This window comes from Pleuronectes platessa, chromosome 5 (assembly GCF_947347685.1).
Source record: "Pleuronectes platessa chromosome 5, fPlePla1.1, whole genome shotgun sequence".
Classification (NCBI taxonomy): Eukaryota; Metazoa; Chordata; class Actinopteri; order Pleuronectiformes; family Pleuronectidae; genus Pleuronectes; species Pleuronectes platessa.
Window position 1 is genome coordinate 21470395 of NC_070630.1, and position 16516 is coordinate 21486910.

The window sequence follows — 16516 nt, forward strand, 5'->3', positions numbered from 1 at the left end:
ACAGCTGAAACAGAGAACAGCATATAGAAATAGTTATAGCTACAAAATGTTTGCTGACATAAGTTATTCTTATACTTACACATATTAAAGACAGGACCACAGGGGGCCTTCATAAAGTTATTCAGGGCCCCCACAGACCTGTAATCTGGGCACGTACACTGTGTAAAATGTTCCACAGAGCAGTTTGTTGGGGCACGTTGTTTTCCTCTGAGACACTTAAATACTATTTGGAGAAGTTTTCTGTTTTCCTCCGAACTATGAGCTCCCTGTTGTTTATTATTCAACCGTGCTGAAACTGCATGGGGACCTGTTGTGTATTTCACAAGGCCCTCCCCAAAACTCCCAGTTCTGCAGAAAGTCGATAGTGGAGGATACTGGAAGGACTATGAGATCTCACTTTTTAGGAATGGGGAGGTGGCTGCAAGGTTCCAACCAACTTGGGGGAGTGACTCCGATGGAGGGGGGGGGTGGAGGTGCTTTTGGGTTATAGACAGCAAACCACCGCCCCCTGCGTTTGGTCAACTTTGTGCACATCCCTCTCTCCCTCTGGTTGAGTCCGGGCAGGAAGTTCGTCCTTCTCCTCCTCTGCCTCAGTCCGCTTTCTGTCGTGTTGTCTGCAGACATGCCACCTGTGCTCCAGCTCTGCGCTGTCATCCTCGCGTCGGTGCTCCTGCACACTGCGACGTCGGTGCTCCTGCCCACTGAGGCGTCGGTGCTCCTAAACACGTCGGCGCATCTCAATGAGCAGTAAGTCCCTTTGCTGCGCTGCAAAAGTTTGGCATGTGCGTCACGCCAGCAAGACGCCGAGTGCACGCGCCAGGTTTAGGGTTTGTTTAAATGCATGCGAGTCAAGCTGTGCGTGATTGGGTTAACCCAAAGTTACTCAAAAAGTCAAGTTGTGTCGCGGTCTGTTTTTTGCGTGTTTGTTATCGTCAATAACTTGGTCCCAATTAAAGTCCAGCGGTTGTTGTCAGGACACCGTTACGCAATGAGGAGTGTAGCGTGAGTGCATGTGCGTGCGTGTGGTGTGTTTGTGTGTGATTGTTCGTGTGTCAAAAGTCCCTCCACCATCCCATCAACGATCTGCTTGTATCTGCCAGTTATTTGGACAACAATGAGAGAATGTGCTGTCATAACTAAAGTGGGGAGCTCACTGATTTTTGTTGTTCATGATGACCACTGTCCCTGGATATTGATTTCCATTCCGATCTTTGTTTGCTGTTGTGTGTCTGTTTCTGTGTGTGTGTGTGTGTGTAGGTGGAGGTGCGTAGGTGTTCAGCTCTGGGTCCATCATGACTCAGAAGGCTTCTCAAAGATCAGTATCCGAGTCAGATACTCAATAAGATAAAACGTTGTTAATCCCACACTGGAAAAAAAAATCACTGGTTAGAGCAGCAGATAAAAATGAGGTCAATGAAAGTATAATATAAAAAAAATATACACTTATTACTTAAGAAGACGGAAAGTATTTGTAGAGAAATGTACTTGTGTGAAGTGCAGTGGCACAGGAGGATTGCACAAGAAAGTCCACTGTAAATGAATGAGTATAAATGTGATAAATTATGGCTATAGTAGTAGCTTATACTATATAGCAGGATATGAAAAGAGCTGTACATGTGGAGTAATACATTTAAGTCATGCAACAGGACGTTAATGTGCAAAATTACATTTTGGCAACACACATTGCTTAATTAAATGTGTCTTTATTTATACATGGCACCAGCAGCTTCCTGCTTGTCGTGCAGAAGATAGTTGATCCATCTCAATGGTGGAAGAAGTATTACTTGTTTTAGCAAAAGCACCCTCGCCACATTCTATTCCACATGCATTCATATTTTAATCATCAAACTGCACCTCTAAATCAAAAGCTCCTGAGTTATGTGGCAGATATATTGCAAGTACAGTAAAGTAAATGGTATTTCTCTCTCAAAAGTAGCAGATTAGAAGTAAAAAGTAGGACATCTGAAGTGTACTTGTCCCCGCTGGTCATATTTGTGCTTTTAAATCAGCAGCAACTGATTTTATCTGTTCAAGTCGATGTGGAAAACTTTTGAGCATACAGTTGTCTGTTTACACATCCAACAGACATGTGGCAACATTGTTTGCATTGAGTCAAGTTTCCAGCTACTGGATTAAACTTGAGTCCAATATTCACTCTCCTTTTTAGCTCTGTTTTCCTTTCCACCATTTCCAGAAAAAAAAGAAAGGTCAGGGTCGTAAACAGCGAAGAATATCCTCCTGTATGTTCACCAGCTAATCCTTTCTCTACCTCCAGTATTTTCGCAGTGACCGTGAGCTCCCGCCTCACAGCAGGTCAACAAGAGACTGTGTGTGCCCAGATCCACGGCCCCACAGAGCCCGTCTCTCTGACTGTCGCCCTCGAAATGGGCTCTGGTCAAACCGTCCTCCTGGAGGAAGCTGTCAAACAGGACTTTTACCGCTGCTTGAATTTCCAGGTCTGACTCAGCACATGCACACACAGTTTGCTTGCTCGCAAATGTTAACAAAAATATTTTCCACGCACAATGCTGTTTCCTTATCCCTTAGCCCTCCATTAAAACTAATTGCTCAAATCCTGTGGTCAATATGTACCTAATTATCCAGCCGCCGCCATGACTGAGGCTGTCAACTCCAATGGTGCTCTGTAAATTACTGCTCTGGTCTCTGTCAGATCGCTGCTCGCTGTTATGCAACTTACGGGCCTTGCTACATATTGATGCGAAACGATCCACCAACCCCAATTAGCTCTTTGACAATAACACTTAGTTTCACTTCATTCCCCTTTGTTTGGGCCTCGAGCTGGACTGGTCTGGAATTAGTTTATTTGCAACTAAACAAAGGCTGCAAAGGCTAGTTATGTACCTGTATTCCTCTGGGAAATATCCTCTGACCCCCTACTCTGAGTCTACACACACACACACACGTACACGTACACGTACACACACACACACACACACACACACACACACACGCACACACACACATCACCCCCTGACAGTAGCTGCAGTCCCTGTTGTGTAACGGCAGCTCCATTATTAAGTGAAAACATATGCTGTGCACGTACGACAGCACTTCCTCATTAACCTTTTTTAGTGGAAAGGGTATGATATTGCTCAATATCATACTCAGATGGATTTGCTACCAAGTACTCATTCTGTAACATTATAGAAGACAGATGTTTCCCAGCAAACCCACTCCAAAGAAGGAAAATGCGGAAAAAGTTCAATTCCGTACAGAACAAATTGTGCTTTCGCATGAGACAGCATTTAAAACTGCACATTGCTCTCTTTGATCCCATAGGTCCCAACGGTGCCCGTCAAAACTGTGGCAAACCTCTGTGTGACTGTTCAGGGCGAGAGTGACTCAATAAGGAAGACGACTAAAGTTCTCATTGAGCCTCCTGCCTTCATCCATATTATGCAGACCGATAAACCAATCTACAAACCTGGACAGACTGGTAGGTGTCTCGCGTTGTGAATCATGACTCATCAGAATATGATGTGTGGTAGAACGTGTAATACTCTGCTGCGATTGGACTGTTCGTTATTGCCCCCAATCTCTAGACTGCTTACAAATTCAGCTGTACTTGCAAAAAATTTTGGTTTTTAGTTCATGGAATCTGCATAATGCTGAGGTACGGCCTGACAACTTTAGGAATTATCTGTAAATGGCTGTTCCTCTTGAGTTCTTGGTGAAGTTGTTTATAATCCACAACTTTAGCCTTAAAAAAATACAATGCAGGTTTTAAGCAGGGGTTTCCCCCCTAATTTTGTATTTGTGTGATTGTTTTTAGAGCACAATTGTCTGTTTGAACAGTCTCTCTCTCACTTTCCTTTGAGCTAGAACTCAAAGGAAAGTGTTATATTCTGTTCAATTTATTTCTGTCCATTCGCTTCATTTTGATTGATGGTCATCGTTTGTTTCCCTTTGCTTTAAAGTCAAGTTCCGAATCGTGTCCATGGATACGAATTTCATCCCTGTGGCTCGGGTGGTAAGTTTTATTTACTCTCTTCCGTCTCGTGTGATGTGTGCAATCGTTCCAAACGGGGAACTTTTGCAATGTGGTGTGTTTTCCACCAAGCAGTCGGTGAATCTTACAGTGAGGTCTATTTTGGTTCAGGAGAGTGGGAGGGGAAAGGAGGACTGTTTGTTGATCTTGAAGACAGCGTGGGTGTGTGGCGCTGTGTGGAGTAGTGTGATAAACATGCTGTCAGAGTTCATTTGGCGCACACTGCATTTGACCCAAACATCTGAGTCAATATGGGCTCAAGGCCTTTTCCGTTGGCGATGAGAGGCTGGAAACATAGCGGTGTGCAGTGACTGTGAAATCCATTCAAATATATCGCTTCATGAGGGTGGCGTGCTCGTAGTACATCCCATCAGTTAAAAAGGATACTTCAAATGATCTGAACATTAAAGCTGAAATGTGTATAATCTTAAGTATTTTTACACACTGCACCACAGCATCAAACACTATGTTTCTACTTATTTGGACACGTCATATAATACAATATTTATATGTTTTTAGAGGAGCAAAAGTCTCTTAACATTAACGCATTTCCCTCCAAAATGTTGTGTAACACACAGTCTGCCAAATGGACTAGTTTTATCTCTGTAAACTAACTAACTCTGTGAACTAATTATGTATTTCGAAACTACTGTTATATCACATTATCACAGTGTAAAAAATACAATATTGGTTATTAAAGTTTTGTTGTATCTTTTTTCTTTCAGTACAAAGTGGTGGAGATCCAGGTGAGGAAAACTAATTGACTCCTGCCAACAGTATAATTCATGTCAAGGCATTATTATTATTATATACATCATTGTAAAATAGTTATTTGTACTGGGCTCTTATTAGGCCCCCTTTTAAGCCCCTATGTGTTTGACTTTAACCTCCAGTTGTACCAATAATAGCCAGCTCTGCACTGATATCAACCAATCAAATCCCACTGAGGTGAAAGGGCAGAAAGCTCTTTCAAGACTTCACCTATGTAATTTTTCTAAAAACAAATGTTCATTATTTGACATAATAGTGACTTGACAATACTAAACCTAGATGCTTCAATATAATGAAGGCTGGAGCAGCCTTGAGTAAATGTCTCTTTACTGTTTGTAGGATCCCAATTCAAATCGCATTGCCCAGTGGTTGGATAGGCCCATTGACGGCGGGATCCTTGATCTTTCCCACCCCATGATTCCTGAAGCAGTGCAGGGAACTTACAAGATCACTGCCTCAACGGACAAAGGGGAGCAAGAATCCCACCAATTTGACATCAAGGAATACGGTCTGCAGCAGTTACATCCCAACAAATATCTCACATTTAGTAAAAAGTCTTTTTTATATGTAATATTTTGTTTCCTTTGCTTTAGTTTTGCCAAAGTATGAGGTAAAGGTTGACCTGCCCAGTGTCATAAGCATCCTGGATCAAGAGGCACTGCTAAAGATTTGTGGAAAGTGAGTGTCCCACTGGAATACAACAGATAGAGATTCACAGTGTCACTGATGTTCAGGATGGACAGCACCATCTGTTTGTTGAGTCACACTGAAAATTTCATTCCAACTTTTGTACTTTAATGTACCATCAATGATCAGCAGCCATAGCGCTGTATCATTTCAATTGAAAACACTGCGTTGCGTCATAATCTGCGAGAAGAGGGGTGTGTGTGTGTGTGTGTGTGTGTGTGTGTGTGTGTGTGTGTGTGTGTGTGTGTGTGTGTGTGTGTGTGTGTGTGTGTGTGTGTGTGTGTGTGTGTGTGTGTGTGTGTGTGTGTGTGTGTGTGTGTGTGTGTGTGTGTCAGTCATGAGTGCAAAATTAAGAACAGTAATTGTTAAATTAAGTAATTTAGACCTTGTATCCATCTTACATGATGAATATCCTTCTGTTTTTAGTTTTTCGCTTTCTCATTCCATTTTACACTTGCTGTGGTCACACGGCTTTAAATGGTTTAGTTTAAGTAAACAGCTTTTTTTTTGATCTGTGTAATATCAGAATCAATTGTTTGTGCTGTTTCCTGCAGATACACTTATGGGAAACCAGTTGTTGGTTCAGTCAAGGCAGTGCTCTGTAGAAAGGCTACCATTTCATACTGGTATTCAAGAGCCCAAGAGAAGGACATCTGCAAGACTTATGAGCTAACTGTGAGTATACCAGAGGAAAATGGATTGACTCTGTTATCACTTTGATTTATTCTGAAATTTGACTTTCAGAATATTTTAATGTTATTTTTTTATGTCTTCTAGACGGATAAGAATGGATGTGCCACACAAATTGTAAATGTAGCAGACTTCTGCCCCTACAAGACCACTTACGAGGATGGTTTCGAGGTGATTGCTGAAATGGAAGAGTATGGCACAGGTAGGTTGACTGGATGCTCACTGTTCATTAAGGAGTGAGCAGCAGTTCCTAATGAGCTACGACCTCTGTTTATCACCATCCAGGGGTGACCCTTACAGGCAGTGGACAAACCAGTTTCAACTATCTCATCCGAACTGTCAGCTTTGAGGATGTACCTGAATCATACAAACCTGGCATTCCATTTGAAGGAAAGGTAATTTGTTTGGATATGTTTATGCATTTCTTTCTATCAGTGCTTGTGGCATAGGGTTGATGATGTCAGACGACCAAATACTTTAGTCCAGACTGAAATATCTAAACAAATATTGGACTGATTTCCATAAGGATGAATCATGTTGATGATCTTCTTGCTTTGCCAACAAAGCAGACGGACGATTTAGAGTCGACACTGTAGCAGATTTTTGGTGGTTGAATGTTCCTGACTGAAATGCTCCTTGGGAGTCTTAGTCGTCTCACTTCCGAAGGTGTTTGTTCCTGTGGGTATTATGTTTCAACTTCTGCTCAGAAAAACAAGGAACCAAATATCCCAAAATGCAGTTACTCAACATTTGGACTAATTGACGTCCAGTGATTTTAAACCTGGACCCTATGTTAACAAATGTGGTAGTGTAATTGAATGGTACATACAACAACTTTTGGAATTAGCCCAGGGGATCGCCGCCATCAGCACCTGAGACATGGCTGCAGTGGCTACAATAGCGACCATCCACGGAATGTAGCTCACTGAGAAGTCTCACTCTCAACCATGCAGCAGCTCGATGTCCATTCTTGACCTGTTGCCTATCATTGTTCTTCTCATGTTCTCAGACTGTTGGCAAATATGCCAAAATAACAATTTGAACCTGTAGTGGACATTTCACCGATTCCTGATTCACCATCCACCCTGATGGGCATGAAATAATGAAAAAGGTTAATTAGAGTGCCAGTAGGTGAACACTTGTTTTTGTAGACCCCTCACACTAACTCACAGGCCACCAGGACATCAAACTTTATATTTAACCTCATACCAAGGCAGCTTAACAACTATTAAACAGGTAACGATGCAAAAGGCTGTAAATCCTCCTGGTCCCCCGAGTTTTGATAAGACCATCTCAGTTAAGACTGATCACTTTGATGCTTACCAGATGAGGAACTATTTAAATTTCAGACACTCTATTCACGTTCCTCTTTGGCCACCTACACTACTCTAGCACCATTCCTTATAAAGCTGCAGTGTTAAAGTCAGATTGCCAATACTATTTCTGAGCACATTCAAGCTCCAAGAAGTAACAAATCAAATGACCACTTCAATGACACCACTGCAAAGTTTGAGTTTGTATTCTTGTCTTGTTTGCAGGTCAAACTGACTGGTCCAGACAATAAACCTGTCGCCAACGAGCTGGTGGACCTGCTTGCCGACCCCTCACAAAACCTCACACTCACTACGGACAAGAAAGGCATGGCTTCATTTTCTCTGGACACATCTCTCTGGAAGGACACAGTGAATCTGCGGGTGGGTTACTGCTCTTCAGGATTTATTCCCCCATTTCTTTTAGTTTCCACCAAATTTACAATCAACATTTAACTATAGCAACTGTCATTCCATCCATTATGTTGAAGGTGGCCCACTTAGGTTTATATTCTACTCAGTCATGTTGGTTTGGAGATATTGTTGTTGATAGTTGAGTGTGAATTTGACCTTTGACCTGTCACTATTTATGTCAACAGGCAAAGTCTCAAAACCACAACTTGGACGAACCATATTCGCCGAGGTTGCGTAGTCCAACGTACAGGTCGGCCTTCCACCAAGTCAACGTGTTCTACTCTAAGAGCAGTAGCTTTTTGAAGCTCATGCAGGTCGGAGAGAAGATCCCTTGTAACAAAGATGCGACTGTGCGCGCTCAGTACATCATCCAGGGGGAGGAGCTAAACAGTGGACAGGAAGTCCTTGACTTTTTTTACCTGGTATGTATCACGGAGTTTTAAGCTACTCAAAATTGTAACATCCATCTTTGCCTGTGTTATTTTTTTACTAACACAGTCTATACAAATAACATCATAGGGACATAGTGATTAACCGGAAGCAATGTCTGTGGCATCCATCATATTGTGAGAACTCTTTGATTAATTTATACAGTGGAAACCGGATATAGTGATCACTCATTTATATGGATCAAAAAGCTTGGGACAGGATCCTTCCTAAACATATCAAGTAATCTGCTTACAGTGTTCCTTTTGGGTCTTTTTTATATATATTTTTTTAAACTGAGTACTCGCCATCTCCTGCAACAGATTATGTTGTTTTAACCCAGTCTGAGTTCACACGGGTCTGATGGCACCGTTTGTTTGTGAGAGTGAGCGTATCGGTATGCGTGTCTATGTCAACCCGAGAGAAAGAGATTTTACTTGTTAAAGAAAAGTATCGTCGTCATTATTATTATGTGATGATGAGTGTTGATATTGTGGTGTCATTTTAACTAAATTAATGTCTAAGCTGAGAGAGAGCAGAGAGAGATAATTTTGACATGGGACAGATATGATAACTATAAGCTATTTCCACTGTATTACATTATGGTGATATTTCGATGACCAATAATTAAACCCAATTCTCATGGCTACGTTCCAATGGCTCAGTGTCTACTCAAAGTTTTGCAGAGAAGAAGCAGAGGTAAATCTTTAATTCAATTTCAAAGAGGGGTTTTAATGTGAAAAAAACACATCTGTGCCTGTCTGTCTTTCATTTCTTTCCTTCCTCTTTCTTTGTAGGTGATGTCCAGAGGACGAATTGTGCAGCATGGCCGTATCCCAGTGGCTGTTAAAGAGGGAACTGGTACAGAATATTTTGTTATTTGAACAAAGAAACCTTGGTGATATTCTGCATACAACAAACCTCATGAAAAGACCACAAGCTAATGTGAAGTATTTTAGAAAGGCACCCACAGACCTACATTTTATTTTTTAACACAACTCTGCTTAAAGATATGTCCACACTACTCCATCATTTTAGAGCTGCTAAAACAGAGAGCGCCTGGTTTAGTCATTGCATTTCAATAAGATTACAGCTTCTAATGATCATGAATTATGATGATTATGAAAACCGACATTAAACCATTATTATCCCATTTTTCGTCTTGCATTAAAGCTCCATTGTTCACACAGGCAGCGTTTCTGCTGCTTGTCCCCGAAAAAAAGTCAGGCTCAGGACACTACTCTTATGGTTAGGGTTAAAGTTGCCAGTATCTTTTATGGTGCTGTATCACACTGCCGCATGTCCTCCCATCTCACTCTCCTGCTGACCTGCACTCACTTTACACGTTAACAATACACACCAACACTAATCAGAAGATATTAAGACATATTCAGTACTTTAAATTGACTTTGCGTGTGTTTGATTGGCTCTGGAGTCTATGTGACCCATATTTAAAGTCATGGAAAAAAATTCGAACATTTTGGCAACTTTGTTCAAATACCACACACACACACACACACACACACACACACACAGGAGGAGAAGACGAGACGTGATGCACACAACCGGGACATCAGGGTTAAAGCGTCTGGAACGGATTCACGATCTGACAACATTTATTGATAACTGAATAAATGTGATTATGAGTTTGTGCGTGAAGAGTAACGGAGATGAGCACACACACACACACACAAGCACTCCTGCAGACAGAAGAGAAGTTCTGCCAACAGATTATGAGGCAACGCTGTGTGTTAACTTCATTGTTGCATAAGAAGCAATGCCTTGTTGAATCCACAAAAGTATCAAAATATGAATTCAGCAGGTTTTCATGAAGATCATTTCTATTTGTGGGTGAAGTTTGGTCAAGAACAGAGGAGCAGAGTCACAGTGTCACGCCGTGCCGGACACTTGCTGCTCATTTAGACCATGGCGCCGAAATGATGTACTGTTCTTCAAAGTTCAGTTAAGAGCGATGTTTCCAAAGTAATCATGTTAAATAATTGGGATGCAGATTTTTGCCATAATCAAGCAGCCCTAAATAGAAGTTCGGAAATGCTGCTGGTCCTATTTTATATTGAAAACTCTGTAATTGAGAACCAGAAATGTTGAACATGACCAGTGACTGTAAAGGGTCACATGATGGGTGATTTCAGGCTTGTTGGCCTGGATATTGATATAACTGATATGGAGCCAAAACACTTGTGGACTTTTGGTCTGAAAATACTGATTTCATAATGAAAATATGGATGGAACCCTCAAATTAAGTCTAGGCAAGTCTGATTTTCTCCTATTCCTTTTACCATGGAGCATGGTTGAGGTTAAACACAAGTATGTTTTTTTTTTTTTGCTTCAGGCCTAAGTAGCAACCTAATAGTTGCTCATGTGCATTAAACAATATTATTTCATTCGGCAAACAAGAAATATATAATTTCTGTTTATATATGTGTTTTGACAATTGTCACGTTTCTTTGTCCCTTTTGTGTTTCATGCCTCAGTCAACAAAGGGGAGTTGTCCATATCTCTCCAAGAGGTGACCAACCTGGCACCATTTGCCCAGGTGGTAGTTTACACTTTGATGCCCAGTGGAGAAGCAGTGGCCGACAGCCAGGACTTCCCCATTCAGCTCTGCCTCAACAACAAGGTGGATTATTAAATTAATACAAGACCCTTTGATGTATAAAAAGATATAGTGATTATTTTTGTACATAAATTTGAGGCTTGACAAGAGGATAGACATAAATGTCATCTAATCTGCTCGGACACTAAAGCAACTGCCCCTCGCTGTCTGCTGTGCAGGTGGTTCTGAAGTTCTCCTCCATCCAGAATCTTCCAGCGGAGAAGACCACACTTAGTCTCCAGGCTCACCCAGGCTCCATGTGTTCTGTGAGGGCCATCGACCAGAGTGTCCTCCTGCTGAAGCGACAGCAGGAACTCTCTATCAACTACGTAAGACATTGATCCTCATTGCTTATTTTGCCATGTCAACAACTAATCCGGTGGCAAAATGTTACATGGTGTTTGGATGTAAATTACATGAAGCCTTGATTTTAGGGATAAGTGGAAGTAGCGATTTATCCACAAAACCCAATGTCTCAGTGTTTTCAGCATTTACATCATCACTGTGTGGAGCTCCCATCATTCAGTGTGCTGACATACCCCTATTAACCCTGGTGATGTTGTGCAGGTGTACAAACAGCTGCCTTTACAGAAGATGTCAGGTTACACGTATGAGGTTGAAGACGGAGAGCCATATCCCTGCCTGGTTGTACTCAGCGCACCTCGTCGAGCGTCACGCTCAATCTACTATGAACCTGAGCAGAACAACGACGTCTACAGCATCTTTAAAGTAACAATTTTGGAATCATTTGTTTGGAAGGGGATAAAGTAGATATTGATCAGAGATATGTGGGCTAATGCATATTTATAAGTCCATTGATCTCTGTGGATTGCTTTCTTTTAGTACAGTACTTTTTCTTTACACTTTTTATTCTGTTTCTAGATCTAAATCTGACTCTAACTCTATTTCTCTCAGTCTCTACCTCTTACCTCTCTTTCCTTCTCTCTTTCGTCTTTATGTATCGTTCTATCTCTGGCTCCTTCTGTCTCTGTTTATTTCTTTTGATTTTTCCTCTAGCTGCCTTGATCTAGCTTCATTTAGTATTTTGAGGGGACATATTATGAAAATTCCCCTTTTGTAGTGCTTCTACACGTTAATTTGGGTGTCTGGCTATCTACTGACCCAAAAACTGTGGAAAAAAACAACTCCCGCGATGTCTTAGGGGTCCTCTACGTCAGAAACGTCATGCTTGAGTGAATGAGAATGAGCTTCCGTATCAGTCTCTCGTCACAATGAAATGGGAGTCTCTCTTACATGGCCTTGGGCTGGCTCATTAGCTTTTAAAGGAGCAGGCACTCAAAACAGGTCAATCTGAGGAGGGCTATTTTAGACAGGGTAAAAAGGGTGCTGTTTTAAATGATCCTTGTGGTATTTTGACCAAAATATGTTACAGACATTGCATTAAGACCCCAAGGAACCATATCAACTTGTGGTCAAATGGGCATAATATGTCCCCTTTAACAGTTTAGATGAGGTTTAGCATCTGGGTTCACCACTAGCGATCAAATTCTATACAGGTTATGACTTGACAGTTTCTCCTTTGGTTTTATCATCACTCTGTCTCTTCTTCTAGGGAATTGGAATTAAAATTGTGACCAACTCCGATGTGAAAAAACCTATTGACTGTAATCGCCGGTATGGTGAAATACAAGAAGGTACGATTTTTATTTTACAACATGCAACTTGTATTGTCCACTGGCTGCTCACCCAACTGTCCATTGATACTGGTCCCAGAATAAGAAACTTGTCATTTTACTGTGAAGTATATTTAACAGTGATGTTACAAGGCTCTCTGGCACGTGAAGGTCACCTAGAAGGAACTGGAAAGACAAAGGAGACTATTAGATCATACTTCCCTGAGACCTGGATCTGGGAGCTGTTTTTTGTTGGGTAAGTTATGTAATTACTTTTTTTTTTTTTTTCTTTTTTTTTTTTTTTGTATCCACGTGTTCCTAGATGCCTTAGACTCTCCTGTCCCCATGGCCTTCAACATGATGCCGGATGAACCAGGTGTCGGGCGGAGAGATAAAGTTGAACACAAGAAGGAAACCGTCAGGACATTCTTCCCTGAAACCTGGATCTGGGACCTAGTTACTGTGGGGTAATAATCATATGAAACCAACAAGAGATCATACGATCTTTCCTATTTTCAGAGATGTGCATTTTAAGCTGGCAGAGTATATGTTAGGAAAAGTGTTGACTTTTATATATTAAATTTGTCTTAATTTTACTTGCAGTTTACCAGAGGCCCTGAAGTAAATGTTTGCTTTGTCCAGATTGATTTATAGATGTAACATCACATATTTCCCCATGTGAAACTAATCTAAACTATGAAGCTATGTGAAACTTAGAAGAAATGGAAAACAAAACGCACATCTTTTCTGTTTCCTAGCCAAAACAGACATGCTAGTTCTGTACACCATCACTCACAGTAGGATTAGTAAGCGTATTGGCAAAATGAGTTTCTAAGGACTTAAAATGTTTGTTTTACCACTGTTGACATGTTTTTAACAACATCATGTGCCATGAGGCACTCTGTTTTTAGCCACTGTAGCAATGTGGTTTAAGGGTTTGGCACTTTGTAAAAGTTGGTTTTTACCAAAATATCTTAACGGTTGAATAAACTGCTATTAAAAAGCTTTTCCATACACATATTCATGACTTGTAGCAGACTCTTCATAACTTTGGAGATTGTCTAAGGTTTTCACTAATGCCACCAATTGGTTCAACTTATTCTGTGAAATAGAATCTACTTAATAGATCAACACATAATTATTGGTTGATAGTTGTTGTGGATTGTGATCATGGTAGCAGCTGGTTGTGGATTGTGATGGTGGTGGAGGCTGGAGAATCTTGCTTATAGGCTTGTTTAACAAAATGTCTTCAGAATTCTAGGATGGATTTGCATAAAATGTTGTACTGACATTGACAATGACACTGACGTTGCTTTGTTACTAGCCTGGATGCCAGACGAACTTAGCCCCGCCCACAACATTTTAGGTCGGGCAGTTCGGTCTGGAGTCGCTCCGTTGAGGAAAAATTATGGCCCGACCGGGCCAATCAGATTGTCAGGGCGGGCTTTATACGATGATTGACAGATGATCAACGGTAACGTAATCAACCACGTCATCAAAGTGCCCTTGGGTTGAATTCGTTTTCAACAAACATGCCTGCCGCTGGCGAGCTGAGATGTGTAGATGCTGCCATTGAGTCTGTTTTAGAAGACATCGACAGCGCATTCATTTTGAAAGAGGAACACAGAACGTGGAGGCGACGCCAAAGCACCGCGCTAATCCCTATCGCCCCGGCGCTTGGCTGTTCACAACGGACACTGAAGCGACGCTGTACCGCCGGGCAGCGCTAATAATATCACCCGTTGATCCAGTAGATCGCTGCACGGCTTTGTGCCGGTCACACCGGAGGCTGAAGCACCGCGCTGCGCCAAGGCTGCCTCGCGGTGCTTCAGCCTCCGGTGTGACCGGCACAAAGTTTTAACATGGGAGTGGATGGGAGCCAGCTGTTATTTAAGGCTTGGAGCTGCGCGGAAGCGTCCGGTGCGAACCCGGCGTTAGTAAATAACTCACAATGCGTTGCTTAGCATACGTCACATACTACGTTGCTCTGATTGGTTGTAGGTCTATCCAATTGAGCGAAGAGGAATTTTACTTCCTGGTCAGTTGAAACACGCCCCATAATCACAGCCCAATGGAGCGGTCTCAGACTCACATTCTGACTAGAATTGTGAGTCTGACAACGTCAGGCTACTTTGTTACGAGACAAAGCAACCAAATGACTTAAGTGATCTGCAGACTTTTCCCTTAGCACCACAGTGAGGCTTACCTGGTCTCTCAGGTGATTTGCAGTAAATCACTGAATTGATTATTCCAGTGACAGGCTAAACAACAGTCTGGAGGTTGCTCGTTGGTTGCCTTAAGTAGTATTATTGTTATGAGGTACAACACACAGCCTCAGCTTCTTACATGACTGCAGAGTCATAGTTATAGTTATTTTTTGGGTGCCCTGGTTGTGCAGGAGTAAAATTCCTGTCAGGGCAATGCTTAACAGGCAGTCTGTAGACGGAGTTCAACATGTCTTCCTCTGCTTTTAGATAAATTAGAGCAGTGGCCGACAACTGGCAACCCGTGGGTTAAAACTGGTCTGCCACAAATTATATCTGTCCCGCAAGATCGTTTCGATAATTTTATATATCTCACCACATTTTACTGCATATTGCCATGAAATTTGTATTAAAACATATTCATTTATCCAGTTATCAGACTTTGTGGGAAAGACCATGCCACTAGAAGCTGTTGATTTGTTAAAATGCTTGTCTGTTTGTGCAGTGAGAGTGGTTCAGTGAATGTGGAGAAGACCGTCCCTGACACCATCACTAAATGGGCAGCTGGAGCATTCTGCGTCTCCTCTGTCGGCCTGGGCGTCGCGCCCAACATCGGACTGACGGCCTTCCAGCCATTCTTTGTCAGTCTCACCTTGCCCTACTCTGTCATCAGAGGGGAGGTCTTTACACTCAAAGCCACTGTCTTCAACTATCTCTCCAAATGCATTATGGTAAATATTTGAATGACAATGATGGATGGAATGACTTTCAGTTAGTTCCAAGTATGTAAAGATTGATCGTGGGTAAGATTTATTCAAACTGTAACGGCTGTGAGCTCGTCAGGGATTACAGACATGTGATAAACAAAAATATATTTTTAAATATTTAATGAACCTTGTGCCTTATACTTAACATATTTGAGCTGTTATGTATTTTTTGCCTGCCTGCAGGTGAATGTAACACTGGCTGAATCAGACCAGTACACTCTCAGAAACTGTGATGGCTGCCAGTACACTGTGTGTCTCTGTGGAGATGAGAGCAGGACCTTCTCATGGATTGTTACTCCAACTGCCCTTGGTATGGATCTTTTTTTATATTTGTCTTGTTTTATTACAAATTATATATGCTATATATTTATTCACACCACACATTGAGCTTGCACAGTTAGAAGGTCACTTTTCTTTTTTTTTATCTGGACAACTCAACATGAATATTACGTTAATAATAATTATTGACAGATTAGATTAAATTTTAACTTTTTCCCCCCCACTTATTTATAACTATTAATATACAAACAAAAATCATGCTGTATTTTCATTCCCGTATCAAAATCAAAGTTTTAGAGAGTTAATATAGTTCATTACATTAACCTTGATAATATGGCGATAATTTTTACATGTGGTGGCTATAGACAGTGGCTCTCTCCTTCTCCTTCCTGACTGATTCTTCTCTAGTTTCGTGTTCTGCTGGTGTCCTTGTCACTACTGGTATCGTGAGGTGGTAGCTGCAGCCCAGTCAGGTTGCACAGGTAGTAGGAGCTGGACTACATACATACCTACATGCAGCCACAAGAAGTGTTGCTGTGTATCCCAGCACAGTCTCAAGAGCATGGAGGAGACACCAGGAGACTGACAGTTACACAAGGAGAGCTGGACAGGGCAGTAGAAGGTCATCCACCCAGCAATAGGACCGGTATCTGCTCCTTTGTGCAAAGAGGAACAGGAGGAGCACTGCCAGAGCCCTGCAAAATGACC

The 16516-nt window shown here is 41.7% G+C and overlaps 1 protein-coding gene across 2 annotated transcripts in view; it reads left to right on the forward strand.

Moving 5' to 3' along the window:
- The first annotated feature begins 540 nt into the window (after window positions 1-540).
- LOC128440409 (alpha-2-macroglobulin-P) overlaps window positions 541-16516 on the forward strand; it is a 29220-nt gene continuing 13244 nt past the window's right edge. The window contains exons 1-20 of one of the 2 annotated variants that reach the window (XM_053423105.1): window positions 541-747; window positions 2276-2456; window positions 3301-3457; window positions 3939-3991; window positions 4735-4755; window positions 5120-5288; window positions 5374-5458; window positions 6022-6142; window positions 6245-6359; window positions 6443-6552; window positions 7696-7851; window positions 8067-8303; window positions 9105-9168; window positions 10803-10948; window positions 11104-11253; window positions 11492-11653; window positions 12498-12579; window positions 12700-12814; window positions 15268-15493; window positions 15713-15839. In XM_053423105.1, coding sequence (XP_053279080.1) covers window positions 623-747; window positions 2276-2456; window positions 3301-3457; window positions 3939-3991; window positions 4735-4755; window positions 5120-5288; window positions 5374-5458; window positions 6022-6142; window positions 6245-6359; window positions 6443-6552; window positions 7696-7851; window positions 8067-8303; window positions 9105-9168; window positions 10803-10948; window positions 11104-11253; window positions 11492-11653; window positions 12498-12579; window positions 12700-12814; window positions 15268-15493; window positions 15713-15839 — 2602 coding nt within the window. In that variant the 5' untranslated portion in view covers window positions 541-622. Of the gene's footprint in view, window positions 748-2275; window positions 2457-3300; window positions 3458-3938; window positions 3992-4734; window positions 4756-5119; window positions 5289-5373; window positions 5459-6021; window positions 6143-6244; window positions 6360-6442; window positions 6553-7695; window positions 7852-8066; window positions 8304-9104; window positions 9169-10802; window positions 10949-11103; window positions 11254-11491; window positions 11654-12497; window positions 12580-12699; window positions 12815-12880; window positions 13026-15267; window positions 15494-15712; window positions 15840-16516 lie in introns of both variants that reach the window. The other variant, XM_053423104.1, reaches the window with a different exon arrangement.